Raw genomic sequence first — 26,320 nt, forward strand, 5'->3', positions numbered from 1 at the left:
CTTTCTCCTGTGCAGGAGCCTCCACAGGAGAGGCTCCTCCTGGGGGTGCAAAGTCAACAGGGCCTCCTCCTCCAGGGAGAACCCCGAAGTGACATCACTATGACATCACACTGTGACTTCACAGTGTCATGTGACATCATCCCTGTCCCTCGTAGAGGGCTTCTTGTGGGGAGAGCCCAGAAGTGGCTGTGCTACAAGTTGTGCCCCCCACAGTGCCTTGTGCAGGTCCCCCCAGGCCCCGCCCCTGCCTCAGCCTCATGTCAGGCCCCGCCCCCACCTCTGCGCACATGCGCAAGCGCGCGGACTCAGGCGGCGATGCGAGTCCCACAGCGCGCCTGCGCAGAGCAGCGCCGCCTCCCGCCCCTGAGGCGAAGCGTAGAGCCCCGCGCACCTGCCCCGGGCTGGCTCCGCGTGCGGTCCCGACACCCTTCTGGGCTCAGCGCTCCAGAACGGCCGTCGCTGCCCTCACAAAACGACTCTGAGGCGGCGCCTCAAGGCCGCGGCGCATTGGCTCCCTCGCCCGTCAATCACGCGCGTGGGCGGGGCGAAGGAAGCCTCTCAGGCCGCTGGGGCGGGGCCTGCTCGTCATCCGGGCGACGGGCAGCGAGGGGCGGGGAGGCGTCGGCGGTGCGCTGCGCTGCGCTGCGCTCCCTGACGCGCGCCTGCGGGCCCGCCGTGCCTGCTTAATGGCCTCCGCCGAGGAAGAGGCTGGGCGGGAGCCGCCCGCGTCCGCCCCGCCGGAGGGCCCCGCCGTGGAGCCGCTGCGGGAGGTGCTGCGGAGCTGCCTGCGGTCGCTGCCCGCGCTGGCGGGGCAGGTCAGTGCGGGGAGGGGCTGGTGGGCGGAGTCCCGCCCAGACCCGCGGAGGGCTGGGGGCGGGGCTCCTTGGAGCGTCTGCGGGGCTTCCGGGCACCGGGGCCGCGCCGCTCCCCAGCCCCGGCCGGTCTCTGCCCGGCCAGGTCAGCCTGGGCATGAGTGTCCCGTCGGAGTCCGCGGGCTCGTCCCGTGCCCGAGTCCTGGGCGTCCTTGGCACGTTGGTGCGAGTCTGCGCCTCGCCTGCTCCAGTCAGTCCGCGGAACGCCCTGCCACGGGTGTGGTGATGGCGTCTGCTCTGGTGCTTTGACAGGGGGCTGCGCAGGTCGGTGGAGCAAAGCCCCGTCGCAGCTGACAGGCCAGGAGGTGTTTGTGCACGGACCTAGTCTGCGGAACTCCCTGCCACAGGATGTGGCGGCGGCATCTGCTCTGGTGCTTTGAAAGGGGACTGCACAGATTTCTGGAGGAAAAGCCCTTCCAGGGTTGCCAGCCTGATGTGCGTGTGCAGCCTCCTGGCTTCAGAAATGGGCTGCCTCAGAGCGACAATTGCAGGGAGGGCACCCGACGCATATTGTGCCTGTTGCCTTGTGTGCTCCCTGAAGCACTTGGTGGTCCACTGTGAGATGCAGGAGGCTGGACTAGATGGGCCTTGGCCTGATCCAGTGGGGCTCTTCCTGTGTTCTTAGGATGCTTCTGTTATCCTGTTTCTTTTCTGCATTGCTGGATAGATCTTATTATCAGTGCAGGATATGCTGCCAGCCACAGGTACCAGCCAGGCAGAGCCATGTGAGGCCACTGTGCATGGCTTGTGGATGCTTGTGAGCCTCGCACAGCTGCAGCGCTTTTCAAAGAACTCCAGTGGGGAGGCTCTGCCTCACCTGCCTTCCCATCTACCACACGTCCCTGCCTGCAGCCTTGTGAACTTCTTCGATACAGAACTCTTTCTCCGTCTCTCCTGCCTTTGCTCTGTTTCTCTTTCAACCTTCCCATTATTGTGAACTGAGTGATGCTGGAGCTTTGGGTGGCTCCAAATGCACAGTAGCCTTTCAGCCCCCTCCCCCCAAAGAAACAAATAGCAATTATAGGTAGCTGTAGAACAGTCTCAGTTGATTTTATTACTGATGTAAGCAAGAGGACGGCCAAATCCCACAGAGAACTCATCTTGTAATTATGACACTTTCCTCAAATATAGCTCCATGTTTTAATACACCTGCTCTTGAAACTCTACAGTCTGCCCTTGGAAAGGGATATGAAACACTCTTGTCTTAAGGCTTAGGTTACAATAGCTCTCAAAATCCTATGCTAGAAAGCTAGGCCAAGGATAGCAAACGCAGCTCCATTCTCACAACTTTCTCTTAAAATCTCAAGCCTACATGTATTTCAATTAAAAGACAAGCACACATTGATCTATAAAGAGAGAGGTTATTCATTTCTATCTATATTCCTGGTAAAGGTGGCAAGTGAAGTGTAGAGTCTCTTCGAGCATCCAGAGTTTTAAAACAAAGTTGAACAGTTGGAGAGGATGCAAAGAGATTTCACAAGAATCTTTTACAAGCTGAAAAGACTTCTTACAGTGACAGGTAATTCAGAAACTCAATAGCTATAGTTTTAAGAAGTGGTTTGATCGAGAAACTTTGAGGAGGAATCCAAATTGGTTGCAGTCAGTAAACAATCTGATGTTATGTCTTTTCTAAATTATTAATTTAGAAAAGTCGGGAAAAAGACAAACTGGGTTGGGACCCACTTGGTGGGTCAAGAGCTGATTTCAGGTGTGTCCTCATTTCAATATTTTATTTTTAATATGTTGGACTTGATGCTACCATAGCACATAACTGCACTGGAGAAATGTTACAGATCTGTTCTTTTAACAGGCTACTTTGTATATGCTTTTAACAATGATAGTACATGGGACTTGCTCCTGGGTAAGCATGGGTAGAATTGCAGCCTAGGATTGTTAAAAATGTCCCTGCTTGATGACATCACTTCTGGTCATGATATCGCTTCTGGTAGGTCTTGACTGAATTGCATTATAAAAAGTGGGTCCCCAGTGCTAAAAGTTTGAGAACCACTGATTTAGAAGATTTCTATCCTACCTTTGCCCAGGCTACAGCCTTGAGACTCAAGGCGGTTTACAAGCAGACTGAAACATGCATAAAAACAATGCATCAGTACAGCACAAAACAATAAATTACATATAGTGGTTGGAAATAAGTTGATTGGCTACATTTTTCTCCAGTGGTTGAATTATTGGATTTTATGAGTCCCCATCTCGGTTTTGGATTTATTTCATGGCCTTGGTTATGTTACATTGTGTCAACTCCAGTCCATCTGCAAAATGACATAGGGCAGTGTTTCTCAAACTGTGGGTCGCAACCCACTTGGTGGGTCGCAAAGAACAGTGTGCCACCACCTTGGAAGTTGGCAACTGTGTGGTCGCCGCCATCTTGGAAGCTGGCGGAAGCATCCCGCAAGGGGCAATGGCGCTGCCGCTGCCTGCAAATGGATACCAAGCGGCTTGCAGGCAGAGGGAGTGAGAGCAGCAGAGGTGGGGTGATTGCCTCCTCAAGGCGCCAGGAGCCTTAAGAGGGAAGGCTCTGGAGTGGCGTGGGGGAGGAGGAGAGCGGTGGGCAGGCAGGGCAGAGAGAGGGATGGGAGGAGGAGGAGGGAGGGGGCTTCCCCCCAAGCGCCAGCAGCCACCGCTGCAGCCGCCTGGAAGGGAGACTCTGGAGCAGCTTATGGGGAGGGGGGCTAGCGGTAGACAGGTGGGGAGGGAGGAGGAGGAAGGGGCTCCCCCAGCACGAGCCACCGCCTGGAACGGAGGCTCCAGAACAGCTTGTGGGGAGGGGGGTGAGCGGCAGGCAGGCAGGGAGAGGGAGGAAGTTAGGGAGGAAGAGGAGGAGGTAGGGGGCTGCTCCCCCCAAGCACGAGCAGCCACCGCTGCCTGGAACGGAGGCTCTGGAGCAACTTGTGGGGAGGAGGGCGAGCAGCAGGCAGGGAGGGAGGAGGAGGAGGAAGGGGGCTACCCCCCCCAAGCGCTAGCAGCTGCCGCCTGGAACGGAGACTCCGGAGTGACTTGTGGGTAGGGGGGTGAGCGGCAGGCAGGCAGGCAGGGGGGAGGAGGAGGAGGAAGGGGGCTGCCCCCAAGCGCCAGCAGCCACTGCCGCCTGGAAGGGAGGCTCCGGAGTGGCTTGTGGGCTGGCGAGCAAGAGGATGGGAAAGTGGCAGAAGCAGGGGGCTGCTGACCCAAAGTGCCCAAAGTTCTGAGAGAAGAAGGCTCCGGAGCGGTTTGAGGGGGGAAGGGAGGGGGGAGAAGCTGGAGAGCCGCCACCACTGCCCCAAGAGCCTGGAGCTGCCTGGCTGGGAACTTGGATGAGTTTGGGGTTTGCCTCACTCACTGCTTCCCACCCTGCTCAGTAGCTGCTCTTTTGGGGGGTTGAGAATTTAGAAAGGGATGAGTTGGGCTACAGTCCTATCCACTTTTTCCTGGGAGTAAGCCCCATTGATTAGAATGGATGTACTTCTGAGTAGACATGCCTAGGACTGGGTTCAATGAGAGACTGCCACTCTCAATGGCTACAATCCTATCCACACTTTCCTGGGAGTAAGCTCCATTGACTATAAGGGGACTTATTTCTGAGTAGACGTGCTTAGGATTTTGCTTTTAATCCATTATGGCAGCCACTTCCTGCTTGATGACATTACTTCTGGTGCCGGCATAACAAAGATGTCACTTCCTGTTTGATTATGTCACTTCCGGCCATGACATCACTTCAAGGTCAATGACATCTCTTCCGGTGGGTCCTGGACAGATTGTCATTTTAAAAAATGGGTCCCATGCTGAAAAGTCTGAGAACCACTGACATAGGGTATTGTCTCCATACTCGTGAATACAATAAAGACCATAAACAGTGTTCAGAATTAAGAGCTATATTTAAATAAAACATTTTGGTGAGGAGGATTAGAAGAGCCATTTAAATTTTTATAAACAACTTCCTTGTCTGTATGCCATCTTTTTGGAAATTGGGAAGGGAATGGAGAAGAAACTGTTCCATAAAAAAAATTAGTATATAACATGCAGCCCTATTTTCAGATGGTGATCAGCCTCAGTTAGCACTGCACCATTGAAACGCAGCACAGTACTGAAACGCAGAAACCATTGAAATGCAGCACAGTTTCCCCAGTAGGGAAAGGGAGAACAGTTAAGGAGTGTATGGCATGTGGGAGAATATTTTCCCTTCAGTAGACGTTAAGAAAAACTTTCAGAGACAAAGGGCCCAATCCTATCCAACTTTCCAGCACCAGTGTTGCTGTAATGCAGCCCCAAGCTAAAGGAACAAATGTTCCCTTACCTTGAGGAGGTCTTTGTGACTGTCCCTCCCACCATAGGATGCACTGCATGCCCCATTGGCACAGCTGCACCAACACTGGAAAATTGGATAGGATTGAGCCCAAAGTCTGCAGTGAGAAATGAGAATTGGTTAATAAGACTAGGCAAGGAGGGGAGAGAAGGAAAAATAACCTATGTTTACCACAGTCACTAAGGCTGCAGTCCTGTACACACTTTTTTGGGAGTAAATCCCATTCAGCACAAGGAGAGTTACTTCTGAGTAAACATGTGTAGGCATGCACTGTGAATGAGGCATGTCTGATGCTTCTTGTTGCCTGTCCTAGCCATGAGATCTGCAAGAACAGAGTAACAGCACAAAGGTTCACAGAGAAAGTTGGAAATGGTACCTCTTTTGGATCAGTCCCTAAGCCCGATCAGCAAGCTTTTCCTCAACCAGAATACTTTCCTCTGAATCTTCTCTCTTCTTGTAGCAGTCATATCTTTTAATGGCCCCCAAATTACTGCATTCAAAACAGAACAATGTGTAAGGACACATGCATGAGAGAATTGAGGCTGGATTGATTATCCCTTTTTACTGCCTTGTTTTAGTATGTCTTGGTATGCCTCTTGCCAGGGTAGCTCAAGAGGGAGGAGACTGCCAGTCTCTTTCTCTGTGCAGCAATTTAGGAAGGGCTGTGGGTCAACTGGGCATTGTGTTCTTCAACAATGACTATGAGTATGAAATTGGGAAGTGTTGTTATTCCAGATTGCTTCACACAAGTGTGGTCTGGTACCCACTCTAAGTTTGCAGCTTGTATTGATTAAAACACAATATTAAGAAGAATATCAGAATGAGCTGCAGGTACTAGTACAGGTGTCACAGATTGGGGGAATAATAACAGCACATGGGGGGGCAACACATTACATTGGCAACCTTCAGTCTCGAAAGACTCTGGTATCACGCCCTGAAAGGTGGTTCTGGAACAGCGTCTAGTGTGGCTGAAAAGGCCAATCCGGGAGTGACAGTCCCTTCCACACTGGGAGCAAGTGCAGTCTGTCCCTGGTCTGTCTCCCTGGCTATGGGCCTTCCTTCTTTGCCTCTTTGCCTCAGACTGTTGGCCAAGTGTCTCTTCAAACTGGGAAAGGCCATGTTGCACAGCCTGCCTCCAAGCAGGCCGCTCAGAGGCCAGGGTTTCCCACTTGTTGAGGTCCATCCCTAAGGCCTTCAGATCCCTCTTGCAGATGTCCTTGTATCGCAGCTGTGGTCTACCTGTAGGGCGCTCTCCTTGCACGAGTTCTCCATAGAGGAGATCCTTTGGGATCCGGCCATCATCCATTCTCATGACATGACCGAGCCAACGCAGGCGTCTCTGTTTCAGCAGTGCATACATGCTAGGGATTCCAGCTCGTTCCAGAACTGTGTTGCCAGGTGATGCCGAGAATGCGTCGGAGGCAGCGCATGTGGAAAGCGTTCAGTTTCCTCTCCTGTTGTGAGCGGAGAGTCCATGACTCGCTGCAGTACAGAAGTGTTCTCAGGACGCAAGCTCTGTAGACCTGGATCTTGGTATGTTCTGTCAGCTTCTTGTTGGACCAGACTCTTTTTGTGAGTCTGGAAAACGTGGTAGCTGCTTTACCGATGTGTTTGTTTAGCTCAGTATCGAGAGAGTGTCGGAGATCGTTGAGCCAAGGTACACAAAGTTCATGGACAACCTCCAGTTCATGCGAAGAGATTGTAATGCATGGAGGTGGGTCCGCATCCTGAACCGTGACCTGTGTTTTCTTCAGGCTGATCGTCAGTCCAAAATCTTGGCAGGCCTTGCTAAAACGATCCATGAGCTGCTGGAGATCTTTGGCAGAGTGGGTAGTGACAGCTGCATCGTCGGCAAAGAGGAAGTCATGAAGACATTTCAGCTGGACTTTGGACTTTGCTCTCAGTCTGGAGAGGTTGAAGAGCTTTCCATCTGATCTGGTCTGGAGATAGATGCCTTCTGTTGCAGTTCCAAAGGCTAGTTGTTGCAGTCACCCCTGTCGCCTTTGTTTTTATACACCGTGATGTTTGCATCCCTCATGTCTTGAGGAACTTCACCTTCTCTCCAGCAGAGACAGAGGATTTCATGCAGCTCAGTAGCGATGATCTCTTTGCAGCACTTTAGGACTTCAGCAGGGATGCTGTCTTTTCCTGGTGCCTTGCCAAAGGCAAGGGAGTCTAAGGCCATGTGAAGTTCTTCTAGGGTTGGTTCACTGTCCAGCTCCTCCAGCAAAGGCAGGCACTCAGTGTTGTTCAGCGCTTCTTCAGTGACTACATTTTCTCTGGAATATAGCTCAGAGTAGTGCTGCACCCAGCGTTCCATCTGCTGCGCCCGATCCTGGATGACCTCGCCTGTGGCAGACTTCAGAGGGGCAATTTTCTTCTGTGTTGGACCTAGGGCCTGCTTGATACCATCATACATCCCCTTGATGTTGCCTGTGTCAGCTGCTACCTGTATCTGGGAGCAGAGCTGAAGTCAGTAGTATTTAGCACATCTCCTGGCAGTCTGCTGAACTTTGCTGCGAGCAGCTCGAAGGACCTGCAGGTTGTGCTCACTGGGACAGGCCTTGTGTGCTGCTTGAGCTCTCCTCTTTTCCTCAATGACTGGTGTCAACTCCTCAGAGTGGGCTTCAAACCAGTCTGCCATCTTGTTGGTCTTCTTGCCAAATATGGACAAGGCGGTGTTGTAAACGGCATTCTTGAAATGTTCCCATCTGTTGGATGCGTTTGCATCGACCGGGCCTGGAAGAGATTCCTCAAGCGCTCGTGCAAATTCCTCCACTTCTCTCTGATCCCGGGTCTTGCTGGTATCAATGCGAGGTCTTCCTTCCTTTTTCGTGTGATACAGTTGCTTTGTTTGCAGTTTCACTCTGCTGCACACCAGGGAGTGGTCAGTGTCACAGGCAGCACTCTGATAGCTGCGTGTGATCTTGGTGCTGGAAAGGCTGGAGCGTCTGGTGAGAATCAGGTCGAGCTGGTGCCAGTGCTTTGATCTTGGGTGTCTCCAAGAGACTCTGTGTTGGGGCTTCGTGTTGAAGAACGTATTGCTGACACAGAGACCATGATGACAGCAAAACTCTAGCAGGCGTTGGCCATTCTCGTTCATCTTCCCAATGCCGAACTGACCTAAGCAAGTGGGGCAACACATTATTATTATGCAATAATATTAAAAAATATTATTGCATTCAGTGGTATTTTGCTCTAGGGAAATTTGTTTTAGGAGCAGAAGCGAATGAGAGAAAATTAATATTTATTTATTTATTTATTACATTTTTATACCGCCCTTCCTCCAAAGAGCTCAGGGCAGTGTACATGGCTGCTCCCCTCCTTTTTCCTCACAACAGCCCTGAAGATAACATCCACAAGGTCGCCAGTTCGAGGCCACCGACACTGTGCGACCTTGAAGCAGCTGACAAGCTGAAGCTGAGCTATTCCATCTGCTCTGAGCGTGGGAGGATGGAGGCCAGAATGTGAAGCCAGATCGGAATGGAACACCTGAATGTAGTGGTTCTTGAAAGAAAGAACCTTCTTTCAATTGTAAAAATCCCTATTTAATAAGGGATTTAAATAAAGCCTGCCTATGTAAACCGCCTTGAATAAAGACCAAGAAAGGCGGTATATAAATACCTGTTGTTGTTGTTGTTGTTATTGTTATTATTATTACATAAGAACATAAGAACAGCCCCACTGGATCAGGGGGACAAGAGCTTTACTACTTCAGTTAAAGCCTCTCCTTGCAGAGTAAGAACATAAGAGCAGCCCCACTGGATCAGGCCATAGGCCCATCTAGTCCAGCTTCCTGTATCTCACAGCGGCCCACCAAATGCCCCAGGGAGCACACCAGATAACAAGAGACCTCATCCTGGTGCCCTCCCTTGCATCTGGCATTCTGACATAACCCATTTCTAAAATCAGGAGGTTGCGCATACACATCATGGCTTGTACCCCATAATGGATTTTTCCTCCAGAAACTTTATTATTATTATTTCCTCCAGAAATACTATTATTATTATTATTATTATTATTATTATTATTATTATTATTATTATTATTATTATATAGTGCCATACATGTGCCTGAGTCTTTCCTTAGAGTGAAAGCACATATCCCTTTTTTAAAAGCTCTCAGTCTTTTGTGAAGGCTTTTATTGATTTAAGTCAGAGCTGCAAATTAAGGTAGCAAATACTTTTTTTACGTGTTGCCAAGAAATCATTTGGCTTTGCAAATCATTTCTTGGTTCTTAGAATTGTAGAGCTGAGAAGAATCCAATGAATCTACTTAGACTCTGCCCTAAGACGGTTTTATCTTGCTCCTAAGCATTTTTGAAAGTTGCTGGACTGTCTAGACTTTTCATGAAGAATTTGCAAAGATGAGGATGATGCAGCATCCCACACAGCTTATTGGTTAACCTGTTTTTTTTTTAAACATGTATAAAGCTTAGAGGTGCCAGCAAAGCTTGCCAAGCTTGGCTTTGGAAACAGGCTTTGGAAGCTTAGTACTGCTTCCAAACGAGAATGCTCAGTTATCCCTTGAATCCCCTCTTCCTCCTCCCCAGTTCCCTGGTTGGCAAAGGCTCACTTAGCATTCCCAGATACACATCTTTTGTGGACAGGCAAAGCATTTGTCAACCAGAGAACTGGTGGGTGGGTGGGGGGACAGTAACCTACAGCTGAAAATCCTCTTTCTCCAAGAATCTTGAGCAGTGAGTTACTGTGGGTTTCAAGGATGATTTTGGGGCTGCAACTTCTTTTAAACCGTTAAAGAGACTGCACTTGCAAAAGCTGCTGGGAAAATATCCACTTCCTGCACAGGACCCTCAGAGCAAAAGGTTTCACTCTTATGTAGATATTTCCCTCAAAACCACTGGTACTGTGTGGAGACTTGAACTGCAATTAAGCAGGCCATGTTTACCCATGGCACAGAATGACGTGATATAGGTAAATAGATTGTACCGCTGTAGGTACCGCTGTAGGTAGAAGAATACTTGCTTTTTCGCAATAAATAAATAAAAAAATCTTTGCAAGTAGAAAACTAGTGGATCAAGATGAGAGCTAGGTTAGAATCTTTCTCCTTGACGTTCTTAGGTTTTTTTTAACTTAGTTAACTAAGGCCCAAATCCTAACCAACTTTCCAGCACTGGCATAGTGGTGCCAATGGGACGTGTGCTGCATCCTGCAGTTGGGTGGCACTCATGGAGGCCTCTTCAAAGTAAGGGAATGTTTGTTCCCTTACTTCAGAGCTGCATTGCTCTTACGTTGGTGCTGGAAAGTGGTTTGGGATTGCGCCCTATGTTGAAAACTATTTTTTTAAGTTACTATAGAAGCATTTTTTAAATGTGGGGGAGCACTCAAAAATGACATTTCACTCATTGCTTCATGTTATGATTCAATGACTGCATTTTGCAGCATCTATAGACCAGGTCAGAGTTCATTGCAATTGGTGAGACTCATTTCTGGGTCTATGTAGTGTTGTTCAACAACTGTGTTGTTGAATTATCCAAAATCTGGGCACTGTCAATGCAGGAATTATTTTTCATTCATTCCAGTGAAGCTTGCACAGGAGTCTTTCTAGTTAGATTCCAAGCAGGAATGTCTCCTGTGGAAGCCCAGTTGGAGTGGATAGAATTTGCACAAGTGAGTATATTGCTTCTACTGCAGAAATCTCAGTGTATACAGGAGCCCCTCAGGAGAAGATGCCTGTTTATCAGGCTGTGTCATTAGCACATTTTGTCATGATGAACTTCATAGCTGCTTTAAACCATCCATAACCTCCATTATCTAAAGTGGGAGCTAATAAGCAAATGATTGTTCTTCGCTTTGGGGTTATTGTTGGCTTGCTGTCTGTACTGCCAATAACTGATTTCATGTTCAAGTCAGGCTAAGCAACTTGTATCACAAACCTAAATGCATTTTAAAAAAAGAAATCAGTTGGCTGAAATGGAAATTACTTTCAAATAATTGCATGCACTTTTAGTGCCAAAGTCTTATTTAAAACAATGGAGCCTCAAGAACAAACAATACATTTGTATAATCAAAATGCTATTCGATAGTCATCCTAAAATGAGAACTACAGTGTATTGGAAGTAAGTCTGGCTAAAATCATCTTGCTGTAGAATTTCAGCTTCTTTGAATGTGATTTTTGCCTGTGTGTTAACTTGAACTTTTTGTTTGAGGAAAAAGTATTCTTAACCCTGTTCTTTTTATATGATTGCTAATTTGGGGTTGGGGGGTTGGGATCCTTTTGTGACATTGTTTTGTTTGTGCTTTTTGAAGCTTAGTCTTGGAGAAGATGTGGTGAAAATTAACATTGACTGGAGCAAGTTTCAAAGTGCATCCCTACTCCAGCCCATGTTGCTCTTTACAGCTCTGCAACAGCATATTTCCAATTTACAGGTAATATTTGCTGAACGCTTTAAAAAAAACAAACAAACCTAAGCATCCAAATTCATTTTTAAATGCAACTCTTAGTTCCAAGCTATCATAGGGTATATGGTGAAGCTATATAGCAATTTGGAAGTCTCTGTGTTTCATAAAGGGCTTTAACCCTGTTCTCTAAATTGGCTAGTGGCAGAGTTGTGCGAATAGCCTTGCAAGCTGCTGTTGGTAAGTAGATTGCACACATGCAGTCCTGTTGATTTATGTGCTTCCCTTGTAAATGCAGCGCACTTCCATCTGTGGTGGGATATAATTAAGCAATAACACGGCAGGTGTGTGTCATGCTATGATAATGATTCCATGCGTTGGGTGAGTTTTGCGACTTGTGGAGTGCTTTCAGTGGATCAAGAAGTGGCATTATCCCAGCATGAAACATCCTGGTGTGTGTCTCTGCAATTAACTATATTTCCAGCACAGGTTTTTTAAAGTAACTTCTTAGATATTTAATGTTTCATCTTGTCAAGCAACCAATTGCTGTGTGTTGTCACCTTCATTTGACATTTTAAAATCTTTATTAATGTTAAAAGTCACATAACTTGCATAGGTCCTTTCTGGGATGTCATTTAGGATCAGTTGCTAGCACACATCTTCTGACCTCCGCAGGGTGCCGCAACAAGAATAGTCTATAATCATTTTGCTCTCCTGTTGAATTAGAGTACAATCTGTCAGGCTCATCTCCTGCACAAGCTCCATTGGAAAAAGTCAGGATTCTTTTGGCTCAGCTCCCAGTAGTTCTCATGGAGCGTGTGTGGCAGAGATTCCCAGGTGATTGTGCCTTTATTCTAAGTGAATATGTACTGATAAAAGGTAAAATAAAACTAGAACTGCATGGTGGACAGCAAGCGCTAATATGTCCAGTACAACAAGTTTAATATTCTGTTGGGTTTTTATTTTTGAAGTCACTGTTTATTTTTTTTTTTCAAAATTATTGGCAGTACCAACTGAAATGTTTTCTTAATAGAAATAGTGTAAAATTAGCTGCAGCTTAAATGAGGTATGAATGCTTGAATGTGTAATTGAATTGAAGGAAAATATATAAATCATTCATAGCTCTTGGCCACAGCATTGTGCAGGTATCTGCTTTTTGAATTGGGTGAGAAAACTGTGTGCCTCTCCTGCTTCTGTGGGCATGGGCTATATTGGGAGAAGCATCATGTTCATCTTCTTGCGTGCATTTTGGGTGGCTGTTGTCTCAAGTGGCGATGCGGACATCAGCCAGTGATGTCGGGTTAAAGCAAGAGCCTTAACAGAATGAGAGTCCTGGCTCTCCTACTGAGGAAAAATATTCAAGCCTTAATGTTCTGAGTAAGCATTTGAATTGCATGTAAATTAAGTGGCATTGATGCCAAAGGCTGGTGCTTTGATTTGGTACAAAACAGATGAGTAACAGGCAGAAATGTTCAGATGGTCTGGGCTCTCTAGAGGGTTTTTTATACTCAGATTAGTAAAAGGCATTGATCAGAAGGGCATTGACCCTTGGCAATACTATATTTTAATTCTAATTTGATTGAATTACAAAAGTGATAGCCTGTTGCCTCTACAATTTAAACAGCTTGTTTTAGAACTTTAAGTATAAAAGTGTCCTGTCACTTTAAGCCTTTTCTCCTTTTTTTATTTTTGCCTAGCCATTTTTAGAAAAACTCCAGTCTTTGATTAAAGAGGAAAGTGCTGTGCCCATTGATGATTCCAGTAAGACAGAAGGCAGAAAATGTGAGACTAATTCAAATGTGGTAGATAAAGGCGTGCAGATGGAAGCAAAACACACAGCCGATGGTTCTGAAAGCTTAAAAGAGGCTCATGTTAATTTTGACCCAGAAGTAGTCCAGATAAAAGCTGGGAAAGCTGAAGTAAGTGACTCTTGGACCCCGTTTTCTCTAGTCTGTACCATTCTTTCATTTTGAATAGCGGTAATGAAATCTAAATATAAGTTGTTCCTGTTACCTGCAGATTGACAGACGAATATCAGCCTTCATTGAAAGGAAACAAGCAGAGATCAATGAAAATAACGTCCGAGAATTTTGCAATGTTATTGATTGTAATCAAGGTAGCTATCCAGTCGGGGTTCAATTTTTTTAGCCCTTTAAGCATGATTTTTCTCTCATATTTTGAGTAGCAGTTTTTTTAAGTTATCGTAAAAAGGCAAAGTTAGATTTTCTGTTAACATAGTGTGAAAGTTGTCCATTAGACAGGATGTAGGGGGTACCTCCTGTTTGAAATGTGCTTACCTTTCTGATACCCTGATCCTGAACACATTTGTAATTATGTTCCAGTGACTTAAAGAAACATGTCCAAGTAAATGTATTCCTTATTCTGGTGTATATAGCCGCCTTTCTGGAGTGGAAAGGTGGGATATAAATTCTACAAATAAATATATCTGTTGACTTATTCAAGCATAACTATGTAATTGACATAGACTGCCCGTTAAAGTTTAGTAAGAGTTGTATTGTAAAAGAGTCGCTGTACCCTTCAATTGACTGTTCATTTTTAACAAACACACTCACATCTTGTGGGTTGTTTTATCTCAGTGAAAGTGAGAAAACTGGCAGCTTGTAAGCAACTTTCCTGTTTTGGTGGTATGTATCATGGTACTAAATTCTGTCTTAATAAGAAATCTTGGTCAAAAGTTGCCAGCTTTTCTAGGAGAGGTGAACAAAGTGAGGCAATAACAAGTATTTTATGATTTACCTGCTACTGTAAGTTTGAAAGTTGCAAAAACATGAATATGAAACGGGTTCGTAGCAGGTGAATGTTTGTGAAGCTGATCGTGAACTCCAGTTGTGGTAGAAAGTCCTCTCCAAAGTGTTCAAGTTAAAGTTGTTTTCTGTACTCTTCAAAAAATATGACCTTGGCTTTGGAATCTGAAGAAAAGCATGAATACAGTTCTTGGATTGGTTTTGTAAAATGGAGCCATCACTTTGACTGGACTCTTTAATCAGTCCAGTTTAATCCAAACAGACTGACATCATTCAAAATAATGTTCCATCTCACAATGCAAAATGAGTTTATGATGCGTGCTCATGGATGCAAGACTCAAACCTGTCATAGTACAGCTATCACAGGGACAGCATGGGAAAGACCGGATATCCCCTTTATGCTTTGGAATCCCTTGGAAGCCTAGGCTGCGGTGGGCTGCAGATGGTCCTAGAAGCATACATGACCTTCCAAGGCCTTTGCTTGTCCTGTGAAACCCCTTGTAGAGGGATAGATTGGAGGAACAGGATCCTGAGGCTCGGGGTTGCATCACATGTTGACGTACATATATCCAGGCAGTAAAGACCAGTAAGAAGTGTTCACCTGACCCACAGAAACAGAAAGCTGGTATCCTTTGTGGCTTTACTCCTAGGCTTAAACTGAAGAGAGTTGTGGTCCCCAGTGGTTAATCAAGAGCAGCCAGTGGTGGAGCAGGCGCTTTGCTTGCAGCAGGTCACAGGTTCAGTCCTTGGCATATCCAGACAGAACTATGAAAGACCCCAGCCAGCCTGCCTGAAGTCCTGGAGAGCATCTGACAGTCTATGCAGACAACTTGAGCGACCTGCATCCATTGTCTGACTTAATGTACGACAGCTGGCCATATTCCTAGCCCTGCTCCTGCTCTTAATGCGGACTCTGTTCTGGCTAGAGTAAATGTCTCACTGAGTGGTTTAACAGCTGATATATCTAGTATAGCATTCTGTGCTACAATTTATACCTACGGTATAAATCAAATAAATAAATACACTATTCACATTTCAAGAAACTTAATCACAGAGTATGGTAGGAATTTAAAACGCATCAAGATTCCAAGTTGAAAGCTGTTTTCATTCAGGAGGTGGAAAGTAATCTAAAAGAGAGTCTTAAGGTCTAAGGCTTGAAGAATCAACCTACTCTTGGTGAGAAGTTGAGCTATCGCAGAACCCCTAGGCAGCATGCACCATATTCTCTGATTTTCTATCTAGCCAATTGCTTCTATTTCCATTTTACAGATGGGGAAGAGGAGATGTCAAAATATTTTATATACTTTAAAAAAAACACACCCTACTTCTGCAATCTGAAACACGAAACAAATTACAATGAAACAAAAAGTAATATTTAAAAATCAACATAATTAAAGCAGAACAAAGACATAACATCACTAATAACCTCTCAAAAACAGAACAATTGGGGCCAGCCAATGAAAATGAGCCCCTCAAAAAATTGTTCCCCAAATCCTACAAGATTTTTCTACCATTTTTTAGTCAATAACTTCCTTTGTCTTAATTCTAACACTGTCTTGCTCTAAGTAACATACCAGTCACCATTTTTTTTCAGTAATAGTAGCACTTTAATGTAACTCTTTGATTATATAGTTGATTATATGGAACTCTTACTTCATTATTTTCTTTAATTACAACTGCCACTTTAATTACCGCTAGCACTGCCAATATTTTTTGCGAAGAAACAACAATGGGTAATATTCAGGCGTTTAGCAGACCCCTTGCGTGAGTGGAACATTTCCTCGTTTCTCAGAGGGACTGTCCCCTGGTGTCAGAGCTTCTCTGTACCATCCAGATTTTGGACAAGTCTATCATGAAAATCACCAGCAGAACTGCCAACATCTCTGATATTTTTCATCTTGAATTCAGTGCATCTGTGTTGGTTTGACTGGTGTCTTACCCCACCGATGAATTAATTGCTATAGAGTATTTTGAGTAAAATACATAGTTCTGAATATCTTTTTCTAAACTTCTGTTCAACAGGAATCTGTCTTCAAAGTGTCATAATATTGAAAAACCGAATCCTTAGTTTTACTGCACTTTATATTTACATAATTTTTCAAGTCTTCTCAGTTGTCTTTTTATGTGACCCTTCCTAACCCATTCCATTAAGGAATGTTTTACCTTGAGATAATGGTATAACAGGAGTCTAACCCCCATTTAAACATATTTCTTCACAGTTGAAAAATATATCTCAAAAAAAAATTTTTTTGAAGCAATTTAATTGCATGGTGTAGCAATTTATTTAAAGTAACCACGAGTTCCCCCCAATTAGAAATGCACAGATGTAATTGTAAAAGTGTCAGAACTAAACTGTAAATATAATTAGTATTTCCAGGTCCTTATTTTCAGGATGTGTTAAAAAAAACAAAAAACAGTTGTGTTCTAACCAGGTCTATGGTTTCTTTCTTGAAATTGTTAATCAACAAATAATAGCCACAGGCTGGTTGCTTTATTTCAAATATGGAAATATTCATGCCCTCTTCCCTAAAGTTTTTTCTATTTATAAAATTTCAGATGCAAACTTCTATTTCCCCCAAGACTTCTCTAATATATAAATTCAGTAACAGTCATTTAGGAGGAATATTAAATTTTGCCAGTGCTGTTCTCCCATTCGTCATATGCTCATCTAATGCACAGGAATCCCACACATGCATTTGTCTGGTAATTGATAGCCAACAAATCTGTTGCTCTTGTGAGTCCTGAATGGGAAGAGGACGGGGCTATGTGCTGCACTGAACTTCCAAGATGCTCAGAATGCAACCAAACTCTTGCCTTTTTCTGAGTGACTCTGAAGCGAAACATGATGTCTGAAATGAGACCTCACCTCTTCCCTAATTAGGGGAAGATCTTGGCATTAGTGGGATCTTAGCAACTCCAAATTTTGCCTGGCCACTAAGATCAATTCAGAACAATTTGTGAACCCTGCTTACTCTGTTTATTACCTCCCTTAGCTTCTTTTGTTGCTAGACCATAGTTTAATTCTTGCAAGAACTTTAACATGTAAATATTTACCAGACATTATTTTTATGGAATTCTCATGCAATTAACTATCATTACTCAAACTAATGTCTCCCATTTCAGACTTACTTTTACCCCAATTGCTATAATGCTGCTTATTTATTACTTTCAGAAGATGTATGATTGACCAGTACCATTGCATAGTCAACAACACACACCATTAACTTTCTTTTGTTCTGCTGTCCTACCTTTTCCTAATTTTTATTTTTCTTACCTTTATTTTCTATAATTTGCTATGCAAAAAACCCAAGGGAGAAGGGGCATTTATCTGATACTCAGTTACATTTCCTCTGAGTTCATTTTTCACTATTAGTTACCAGATTGCTACATTTTAGAAAAATCTAGTATGGAAAACTATTTCCTTCACCAATAACATAATATGTTTAACATTCCACTTCATGCCATCGAATGCTTTCTGTGAATTTGAAAAGAATTATTTGTTGCGTTTGGTACATGTCAAAATACTAATTTTCATTGTCATTCCTTCTAGGTATAAAATCTGTCTAGTGTTTATATATTCTTTTGTAAATCCTTTTTAACCAATAACCTGTGTCAGTGTCATTATTTTATAATTAAATTTTCATATAGAAATAGATAAATATGTTAAATTCTAAAAGGTAAATATGTAACATTTACATTTTTAAAACATACCTGTTTCATTGGTCATTTAACTTTAATTGCACACTTGCACATAAACTTATATAATATTTTTAATTGCTCTCTTAAAAGCTGGGTTGTATCCTAACATTTTTGTGAGCAAGGGGCATTTCTGGAAGCTCTTTCTATTCCAAGAGGTCTTTGCATGTTCAAAATAAGAGCCCACTGGATCAGGCCCAGGGACCATCTAGCCCAACTTCCTGTATGTCACAGTGACTCAGGGAGCACACAACAAGATACCCGTAACCTGGTCCCCCTCCCTATATACCTGGCACTCAGAGATAGGCTACCTCTTAATTCTGGCGGTTGCATACAGTCGTCATGATGCAATCTGTGATGGACTTTTCCTCCATAAATTTGTCAAATTCCTTTTGTAGGCATCTAGGCCAGGTCCCATTGGAACATTCCTCAGGAGTTCCACTGATTAATTACAGGCTGCATAAAGTAATATTTCCTTTTGTCTGTTCTGACTCTTCTGCCTGTCAATTTGAGTGGGTATTCCCTGGTTTTTGTTTTGTGGGAGAGATGTGCAGAATGCTCCTGGGAACAGAGAAAGCATCTGACAGTGTCCCATGCTTCACAGAAAGGTTAGGATGCAACTTGCTTTTTCTGTACTGTTGTCAGAGAAGATTCCCTAGTAAAGTTGTTCATAATTCCCTATCTAATTTTTCAGCCAAGTCTTTATTCCATAGGAATAATTTCAATTTTCATGAAAATTCTCCTTTCCTATATCTACCAAATTTCCAAACAAAGCTCACATGCGTGGTCCATGTATATCTGAGGATTGGTGTTAATTGTTTCAGTATTGACATCATATTTACTCTTTTCAGCAAATGTAACTGAATCTGGCCTAATTTGAAACCAAAGAATTTTACTTCCTTTTTGACTCCAGTTGGAACAGTGCAGTCACAGGAGAATGACAGACCATAATATTGTCTAGACCATAATATTGTCTAGACTAAACAGAATAATTAATTTTTCATAGAGTAACTATGCTGATACTTAGTTGGGTATTATAAAGTGGATCAAGAATCTACTTAAACATTCTGGCTCCTCAAATATGAGTATTAGGGTTGCCCCCAAAAGATGTTAAGATACATAAATAATGTGGGTCGAAGTAACTGGAACCCATAAGAATATCAGCACTACCTGTCCCGCACTCTCAGCTTGTTTAGGTCTGCTGGCCTGATGTGTTAGCCTTTGAAGTGGCATGGGGTCTGCTTGCTTGATTAATTGTCACTCATTAAAAATTTACATAGAGAACAGCTGTGCTCGGACCGATGCCGTGTTCACACCTTACCCAGGATTCAAAAGTCATGTCAAGGGTAAGTACTGCCATTTCTCCTGTCTCAACTCACTTTTATTCAGCCGTGGGCCACTGCAGTGAGATGCGTACTCCGCAACAGCACTGTTTAATCATCAATATGTATGGTGGTCCCTGGCCTGCTGGTGGCAGAGGTACTTGGAATCCTATACACACTTATTCAGTAGTGAATTCCCACTGGATTCAGCGGGATTTATGCATGTATTGAATTGAAGCTTCAGTTCAAATTCTAACTTAAGAACAGACTACTTTTTCAGCTATATTACAAATGTTTGCCATTCTGTATTCAAATATCAGCAGAAACAAGTGCATGAAACTTATTTTTCTCAATAGCTTTTACTAATGGAATTCTCAGGCTGCATTCCTATGCACCATGTTTGGGAAACATCCCATTTGCTCTGAAGTAACCATGCTAATGGTCATGTCAACATATTTATAAGGTCATAGGGAACAGAAAATGCCTTTGGCTTGTAAGAATACAGTCTGAGATTGGTTAATGGCACTATACCACAGATACTCACCTATAAGGTGAGAAATTTTTGCCAATAAATCACATGTAAAACATCTTGCCATAGATGGGCTGTTCAGGTACATCGAGGTAGCCAGGTGAAGCCCAGAGGAGATCCATAGGATAATGCAGAGATAATTAGAAGCCAATTAATCTTCATTTCATAGGTAACATTTACTGGTAGGTTATTTTTCAGGATCTGGCCTTGGGTATAATCAGCCAAAACCATAGTCGAACATCCTCCCTAAGTTTAACCCCTGACTTATCCAAGGATTATAGAAAATTCCATGATTTTTTTGTTCAAAACCTGTCCTCGACTTATCTGTGAGATCAAGTTATGCTTGAGTGTCTTTGAGATTCTGTAGCTAAATGATTCTCTCTTGGCAGATATCCTTACTTGATCCTTTCATGAGTGTAAAAATCCATCTTCTCTTCCACATTTAGTTTCTCGAGTTGTAAATACCTACGGTCCTCAGACTAGAAATGAAGGTGCTCATGGGTCCAATCCCAAGTTGAACTCCCTCCTTCGTGACTGTGGGAATCAGGCTATTGAAGAGAGATTGCAAAACATAGAGGCTCATTTACGGTTACAAACAGGTTTGTAGACGTGGCATTTTTAGCATAGCAGAGACATATTACGACAAATAGTTGAGAAAACTTTACACTGTTAAGTGTAAGATCAAGACTATCATTACCTTCATAGATCTGAAGCAAGATTTTGACTCCATATTACAGGAAAATATGTGGACCTTACTAAGCATTCCAAAGGAAAATCATTAGATGAATTAAACAACTTTACACTGACTCCAATAATTCAGTTAAAACAGGAAATATTCTTAGTGGCTTCTTTGAAATCAAAAGTGGAGTCTGACAGGGCTGTACATTATCTCCTACACTATTTCTCAGATCAATAGATTATCTTGTCAAAAAAAATGTATCAACTATTGGAGGAATAAAGTTGCAAGATTTACACATCAAAAGCCTAGAACATGCAGTTGATGTAGTATTTGCAAAAGAATCTATGCTCCTCAAGCCTTAGTGGAATTTATTAACTGACCATTGGGACTAAAGATAAGCACAGTTAAAATTATGATCACAGCAGTTAAAAAATCAAACAAAAATGACCCAATATCAGCATTAAAAATACAGTTGGTGGAAAACCCATTACAGAAGTAGATATTTTTATCTACTGAGGAGGAATAGATACATTTGTTACACCATGTAGCACAGAAATAATTAGAAGAACTGGCCTAGCAACAGATACATATGTAAATTTGACCAAATCAGTGTGAAATGACAGGCACCTTTCAGGAAGCATGAAAATTAAAGTTTTTAAGACCACAATTATTCCTATTTCACTGTGTGACTGGAAGACCTGAACTCTAAAGAAATGTGATCACAGAAAATACATACTAAAACAACCCGACATAAAATCAGTAGTAAAACATTTGGGATCGTCAACTAAAAACAGCAATGGCATTGCCAGAACTTCTGAACCTTTGGGATTGAAAATGAGGGGGGACTTAGAGGAGCAGACTGATAAAGAAGGAGAATGAGTGAGAGGAGTTGGCTCTGGTAGACCTCAATTACTGATGATATTTATACTGATTATATATAGTCTAATATAATATTTATATACTGCTCTTCCACTAAAAGGAGTTTGCAAAGCAGTTTACACAGAAAATAAAAAATGGTGGCTTTTATAAGCAGTGTGAACTGCATTCTCATCCCCACTTCAAGCTTCCCTTTTTCGGATCATGTTTTAGTGTTCACAAACATTTCACTTTTTTAAAATGTAGGTGGACCAGTCCCAAAAGACATTTATCAACGAATAAAAAAGCTTGAAGATAAAATCCTTGAATTGGAAGGAATGTCTCCTGAATATTTTCAGTCTATAGTAAGTAGCTCTATATGTCCCTACTTTGAATATGCTGAAGAGGTGTGTAAATGTATATGGTAAAGATATACCCTTGCTGTAGGAACTGTTCAGATGTGCTTGGAGCTATGCCAACTACACAGACTGTCCAGCTCATTTCTATATATGAGACTGCTCTGCAGGCTAATGCCATTGCATGCATAGCATGGCCTCCTTCACTGAGGTCAGTCAGGCCACTGACACATGAAGCTGGTATATGTACACATTGGAGTATTCATGGGGCTTGATACCAAGATTAACTTTTTCTCTTGTGTTAATCCCATAGTTAACACAAGAGAAAAAGCTAATCCATTAACTCAATATCAAGCCCCATGAATATGTGTTATGTGTGAGTATGTGTTAAGAGCTTAAAAACTCATTTGGACAACCACACATGGTATGTCTGTCTTGGGATTCGTCCTACTTCAGAATTCAGGGATGGGGTGGAATTGTATATTTTAATTATCTACTCTGTATAGTTGTCTGTGTGTATAAATTTAGCAATTCAGGGAGACACCTAAACTGAAATCCTCCCCCTCCCCACATTTGCCTGCTTTTTTTTGGACAGGCATTCTGATCCAGAAGAGCAAAACATGTAGGGCTACGTGTGCAGAGCCCTTTTGGAAATGGTAGCATTCTACCAATGAGCTGTTTGGTACACAAGGAGAGTGGGGAAGACTGATTGAATTCCACCCTGCACCACTCCTGGATAGGGGATTAGCAGGATATGATCATTTTTGAAAGGGCTGCATGACCAAAAATAAGGCTATGCATAAGCCACTTGTGCATATATTTTCCCCATCCACCTGCAGATACATGCTGTTTCTGCCCTGCAGCATTCCCTTTCCCTCACCACACTAACAGGGACTTCAAATGGTTGGTGTTTGAAATACCCATATCTTTAATCAAATAAAAAAAAATGGTTAGTGTTTGCTTTTCCTCTTTTGGGTGGGTTCGAGGTTGCTACTATTCTTGGAGATGGAAAGGGGGGTATTCTTGGTAATACTTTACTGTATGTGTGTGTCATAAAGGGGATAGGTGATTTGTTTGTTTGGGTTTGTTTTCTATAGAATGTGTCTGGCAAAAGAAGGAAAGTTCATCCAAACCAAGTGAGTGCTGTTCTCATCATTGCAAATTCAGAGATACTTCTCCACTTTCTTGCTTCCATCCTCCTCTGTGGTAACCCAGGGGTTAAAGAGTTCACCCCTCAACTTCTTTCTGCTGTATACTTTACACAACCACATGCATGTTCTCCTGGTGTCTGTATTATCCTGTCATATCGGTCAGATGTATCGAATATTATCAAAGTAACGTTGCTTCCTAAGCCTAAAGATGGGCTTGATTCATAAGTTTCCACAATCATGATGTCATAGCTAAAAATGCTTCTGTCATGGTCCAGGTTCCAGACAGCCAAGACAATGTTTGAATCCGTTTTTCAGAACCTGATTGCATGGGATGCAGCTTTGCTGCACCTTCTGCAGGTCAGCGTGGTCTGGGTGCTTTGCACACAACCCAGCAGAAATGGAATCAGACATTCTCATGTCTGTGTGGACTTCAACCATGGACAGGGAGTCATTTGCAACCCTTTAAATTGTCTCTTTGTAGAGTTGTACTTAGTAAACATTCTAATGGATATCCACTGAAATTTTATGTCCCTCATCCTTGTAGTTTAGAAATAAGAGTCTGCGTAGTGTTAAGCACGGTATAGAATTTTTCTTTTAAAAAGCCTCCCTGTAGGCTTCTGATCCAAAAAAAGGTATTGAGGGGGAAAATAAAAATAAAGAGATTAGGTAATTTGGGATAAGCTAGGGAGCACAAGCCTGCATTAAGGAGGTCCTTAACTATAGAAACAGGAAGTGAATGAGCATTTCCATGTTGGGAAGCTGCATGGGAAAGAGGCTCAGATGGGGGAGGCAATCGTAGACTGAACAAGAATATTAACACCTGTAGATCTCATGTTCTGAGAATGATTGTGTAGATTAAGAAAGAGGAAATCTCTTTGAGGGGAAATCAATAAGTATGAGATAAAACACAAATATGGTCAAAATGACAAGAAGAGAATATCAGGCGAGCAGTAGGTAGCATTTAGGATAGGAAGACAAGGTTTAGACACAGGAAGATCAAAAAAGAAAGTTGCAGTAATCAGTGTAGGAAATAATAGAGAAACAAAAATGTTGGTAACTTACGTAGCGGTGGGGAGAAGCAAATTCACAGTAATTAAGTTGAAAAGAAGACATGGCAAGATCTGTCTACAGAGAGAATGAGAGATGAAACCGTCAGAACCTGAAATTGCTAACGTTAGATCTTATTTTCAGTAAGGCTACTTTGCTTGGTAGTTTAAGGAATAGAATTGGACAGTCAATTTTTCTCCCTACTTCTTCACTGTATAAAATAGTCCTCTACCACTAAAATGATTGAAGGTGTTGAACTATGCCAAATTTATTCTATAAAGATATTTGTATCTGTGCTAAACACTGAAGTAACAAATCCAAAATGTTAAATTCTCATTTCTTTCAAATGATAGAATTACTCTTTGGCTGAACTGGATGAGAAGATCAAGGCACTTCGGCAAACATTGCTGAGAAAAACAAATGAAGAGAGGCCCAAGGTGGCCGATGAGCTTATTTGAGGACGGTGACAAGATCTGCTTTCATGTACTTAGCTGTTTTAGACTGTCTGAGTACTGTTTATATAGGCACTGTGGTAAGGAAACAGTGTATATGAGCCCCTCTAATTCTTCTTGAAAACCTAGACCATGTGAACTTTTGTCTCTTCAAAATGAAGAATGCGTTGGACATAGAATCGTGAATGTCTCTTCCCTTGTTTGGAAAAGAGAATCTGCAGAACTGTTCATGAAAGGAAATAATATTCCTGTTTTGTTTAAAAATATGTGTTCATTTTATATATGACGTCAATGAGTCAAGGACTGTCTCCTTGACTATAGTTCTATCCAAAGACTAGTAAGCCATTTCTGCCCAACACTGCATATACGCAACAAGGACCAAATGTGTACAGCTGTGGGCTGGGCAAAAATGGGTTAAGTGAAATGTGGTTCTTTGGTATAATTCATATAGGTTTGTGAATTAAATGGAAAAATAGAAAAATAAACACTTGCAATAACCATAGTTGCATTTGATAGTAGATTTAAGGGAATGACAGTTACATCAGTGGGTTTCCTTAATGGAGGGCAACAAACAGAAGTTAAATACTGGTATTGTTCATGAGATAGTACTGAAATATATACAAGAATGATTCCACCTCCATAGACAGTTTCTTGCAAGAGAAGGACAAAATGGGCAATGACAGATTATTCCCTTCTGCAGCAAAGATAAGTAACTGTACTGCACTGAATCAGACTACTATTCCCCCAGCACAATATTAATCACACTGACAGCTTTCCAGAGGCTCAAAGTCTTCCTAATCATATCATCTTGAGGATGATAGGTAGCAGATCTGAAGTTGGGACATCATCACCCAGCAAACTATACACTCCTGCAGTTAGCTATAGCTACAGGTAGGTGAAGAAATGAGCATAACTGTAGCCATGTCCAGTTACTTGCATCTTTTTGGAGAATATCTGTTTCAGACCCCCAGCTGTTGATAGCAGAGTTATTTTCTCTAATTTAGACCCATTGCTGCTGCACCAAGATAACTGAATATCTTGGAAGTATCCGGGTGCAGTGGTGACTGAAAACAAGCGCTTTTTTCTTTTTCAAGAATGGTATGTATGATCTATACTTCTATGGTTATAGGAATTGACAGTGGGTGTCCTATGACCAGATACAATGGAGGACAGAGCGCCTATACCTTTAACCGTTGTATAGAAGAGGAAATTTTGGCAGGTGCAGCTCAATATGGAAGGGTTTAAAAAGCGACACCTGCCAAAATTCCCTCTTCTGTACAGGTTAAAGGTACAGGCACGCTGTCATCCAGTGTACCCTGGGTGTGACAGAAAGTGCTGGTTGTGAACTGGCTAAATGTGGGCAGATGTGGCATCATATTGGGGGGGGTACAGGTCCACATCCACACAAGGGTATCATGTGAGGATGGATTTGTCCCCTGGAATTGCCTTGTCAATCCCTTAACTAGACTACTGTAATATTCTATAAATGAGGTTGTCTGTGAAGGCGATGTAGAAATTTCCTTTGATCAGAATAACAGCAAGAGTGGTGGTGGCTGTTGGGTGAGAGGCGCATGTGAGCAGCTCTGGGTTCTGGCCGTTGAAACTGGCAGGCTTGAGGAGATGCTGCCTGTGCTCTTGTGTGACTCCCCAATCACCAGAGAAGACGTGGTAAATTCTGAAGTGTGGGCACTTGTCATGTCTTTCCCTATAGCCGTGAACCATGTAGATTAAACGAAACAGACTTACTGTTTCTCAGCCACTGGCCTAGAGCAGAGGGGTGGGAGAACTGCAGCTTCAGGCTGCACAAGGCCCTTTGGGGTACCAGTTGCAGCCTTTTGTATATCTGTCTGCAAATCTTCCCTTCATGACAGAACTCCAAACTGTATTTTGGGGGTAACGTTTATTCTTTCTTGTCAGTGGCAACTTGGTAATTGGTGAAC

The 26,320-nt window shown here is 43.0% G+C and overlaps 1 protein-coding gene across 3 annotated transcripts; it reads left to right on the forward strand.

The window, feature by feature from the left end:
* Nucleotides 1–640: 640 nt before the first annotated feature.
* MBIP (MAP3K12 binding inhibitory protein 1) lies at nt 641–25,620 on the forward strand. 3 transcript variants are annotated; one of them, XM_066636878.1, is made up of 9 exons: nt 641–815; nt 11,439–11,558; nt 13,226–13,447; nt 13,548–13,644; nt 19,270–19,335; nt 20,287–20,439; nt 21,642–21,739; nt 22,828–22,866; nt 24,282–25,620. In XM_066636878.1, exons 1-9 carry the CDS (start codon nt 687–689, stop codon nt 24,384–24,386), a joined length of 1,029 nt encoding a protein of 342 aa, XP_066492975.1. In that variant the 5' UTR covers nt 641–686; the 3' UTR covers nt 24,387–25,620. The 3 variants fall into 3 exon arrangements, with proteins under 3 accessions (XP_066492975.1, XP_066492983.1, XP_066492990.1); XM_066636886.1 differs by lacking the exon at nt 641–815 and adding an exon at nt 938–1,136; XM_066636893.1 differs by lacking the exon at nt 641–815 and adding an exon at nt 1,151–2,391.
* Nucleotides 25,621–26,320: the final 700 nt, after the last annotated feature.

The sequence above is a fragment of the Tiliqua scincoides genome, chromosome 1 (genome assembly GCF_035046505.1).
Source record: "Tiliqua scincoides isolate rTilSci1 chromosome 1, rTilSci1.hap2, whole genome shotgun sequence".
NCBI classification, from domain to species: Eukaryota; Metazoa; Chordata; class Lepidosauria; order Squamata; family Scincidae; genus Tiliqua; species Tiliqua scincoides.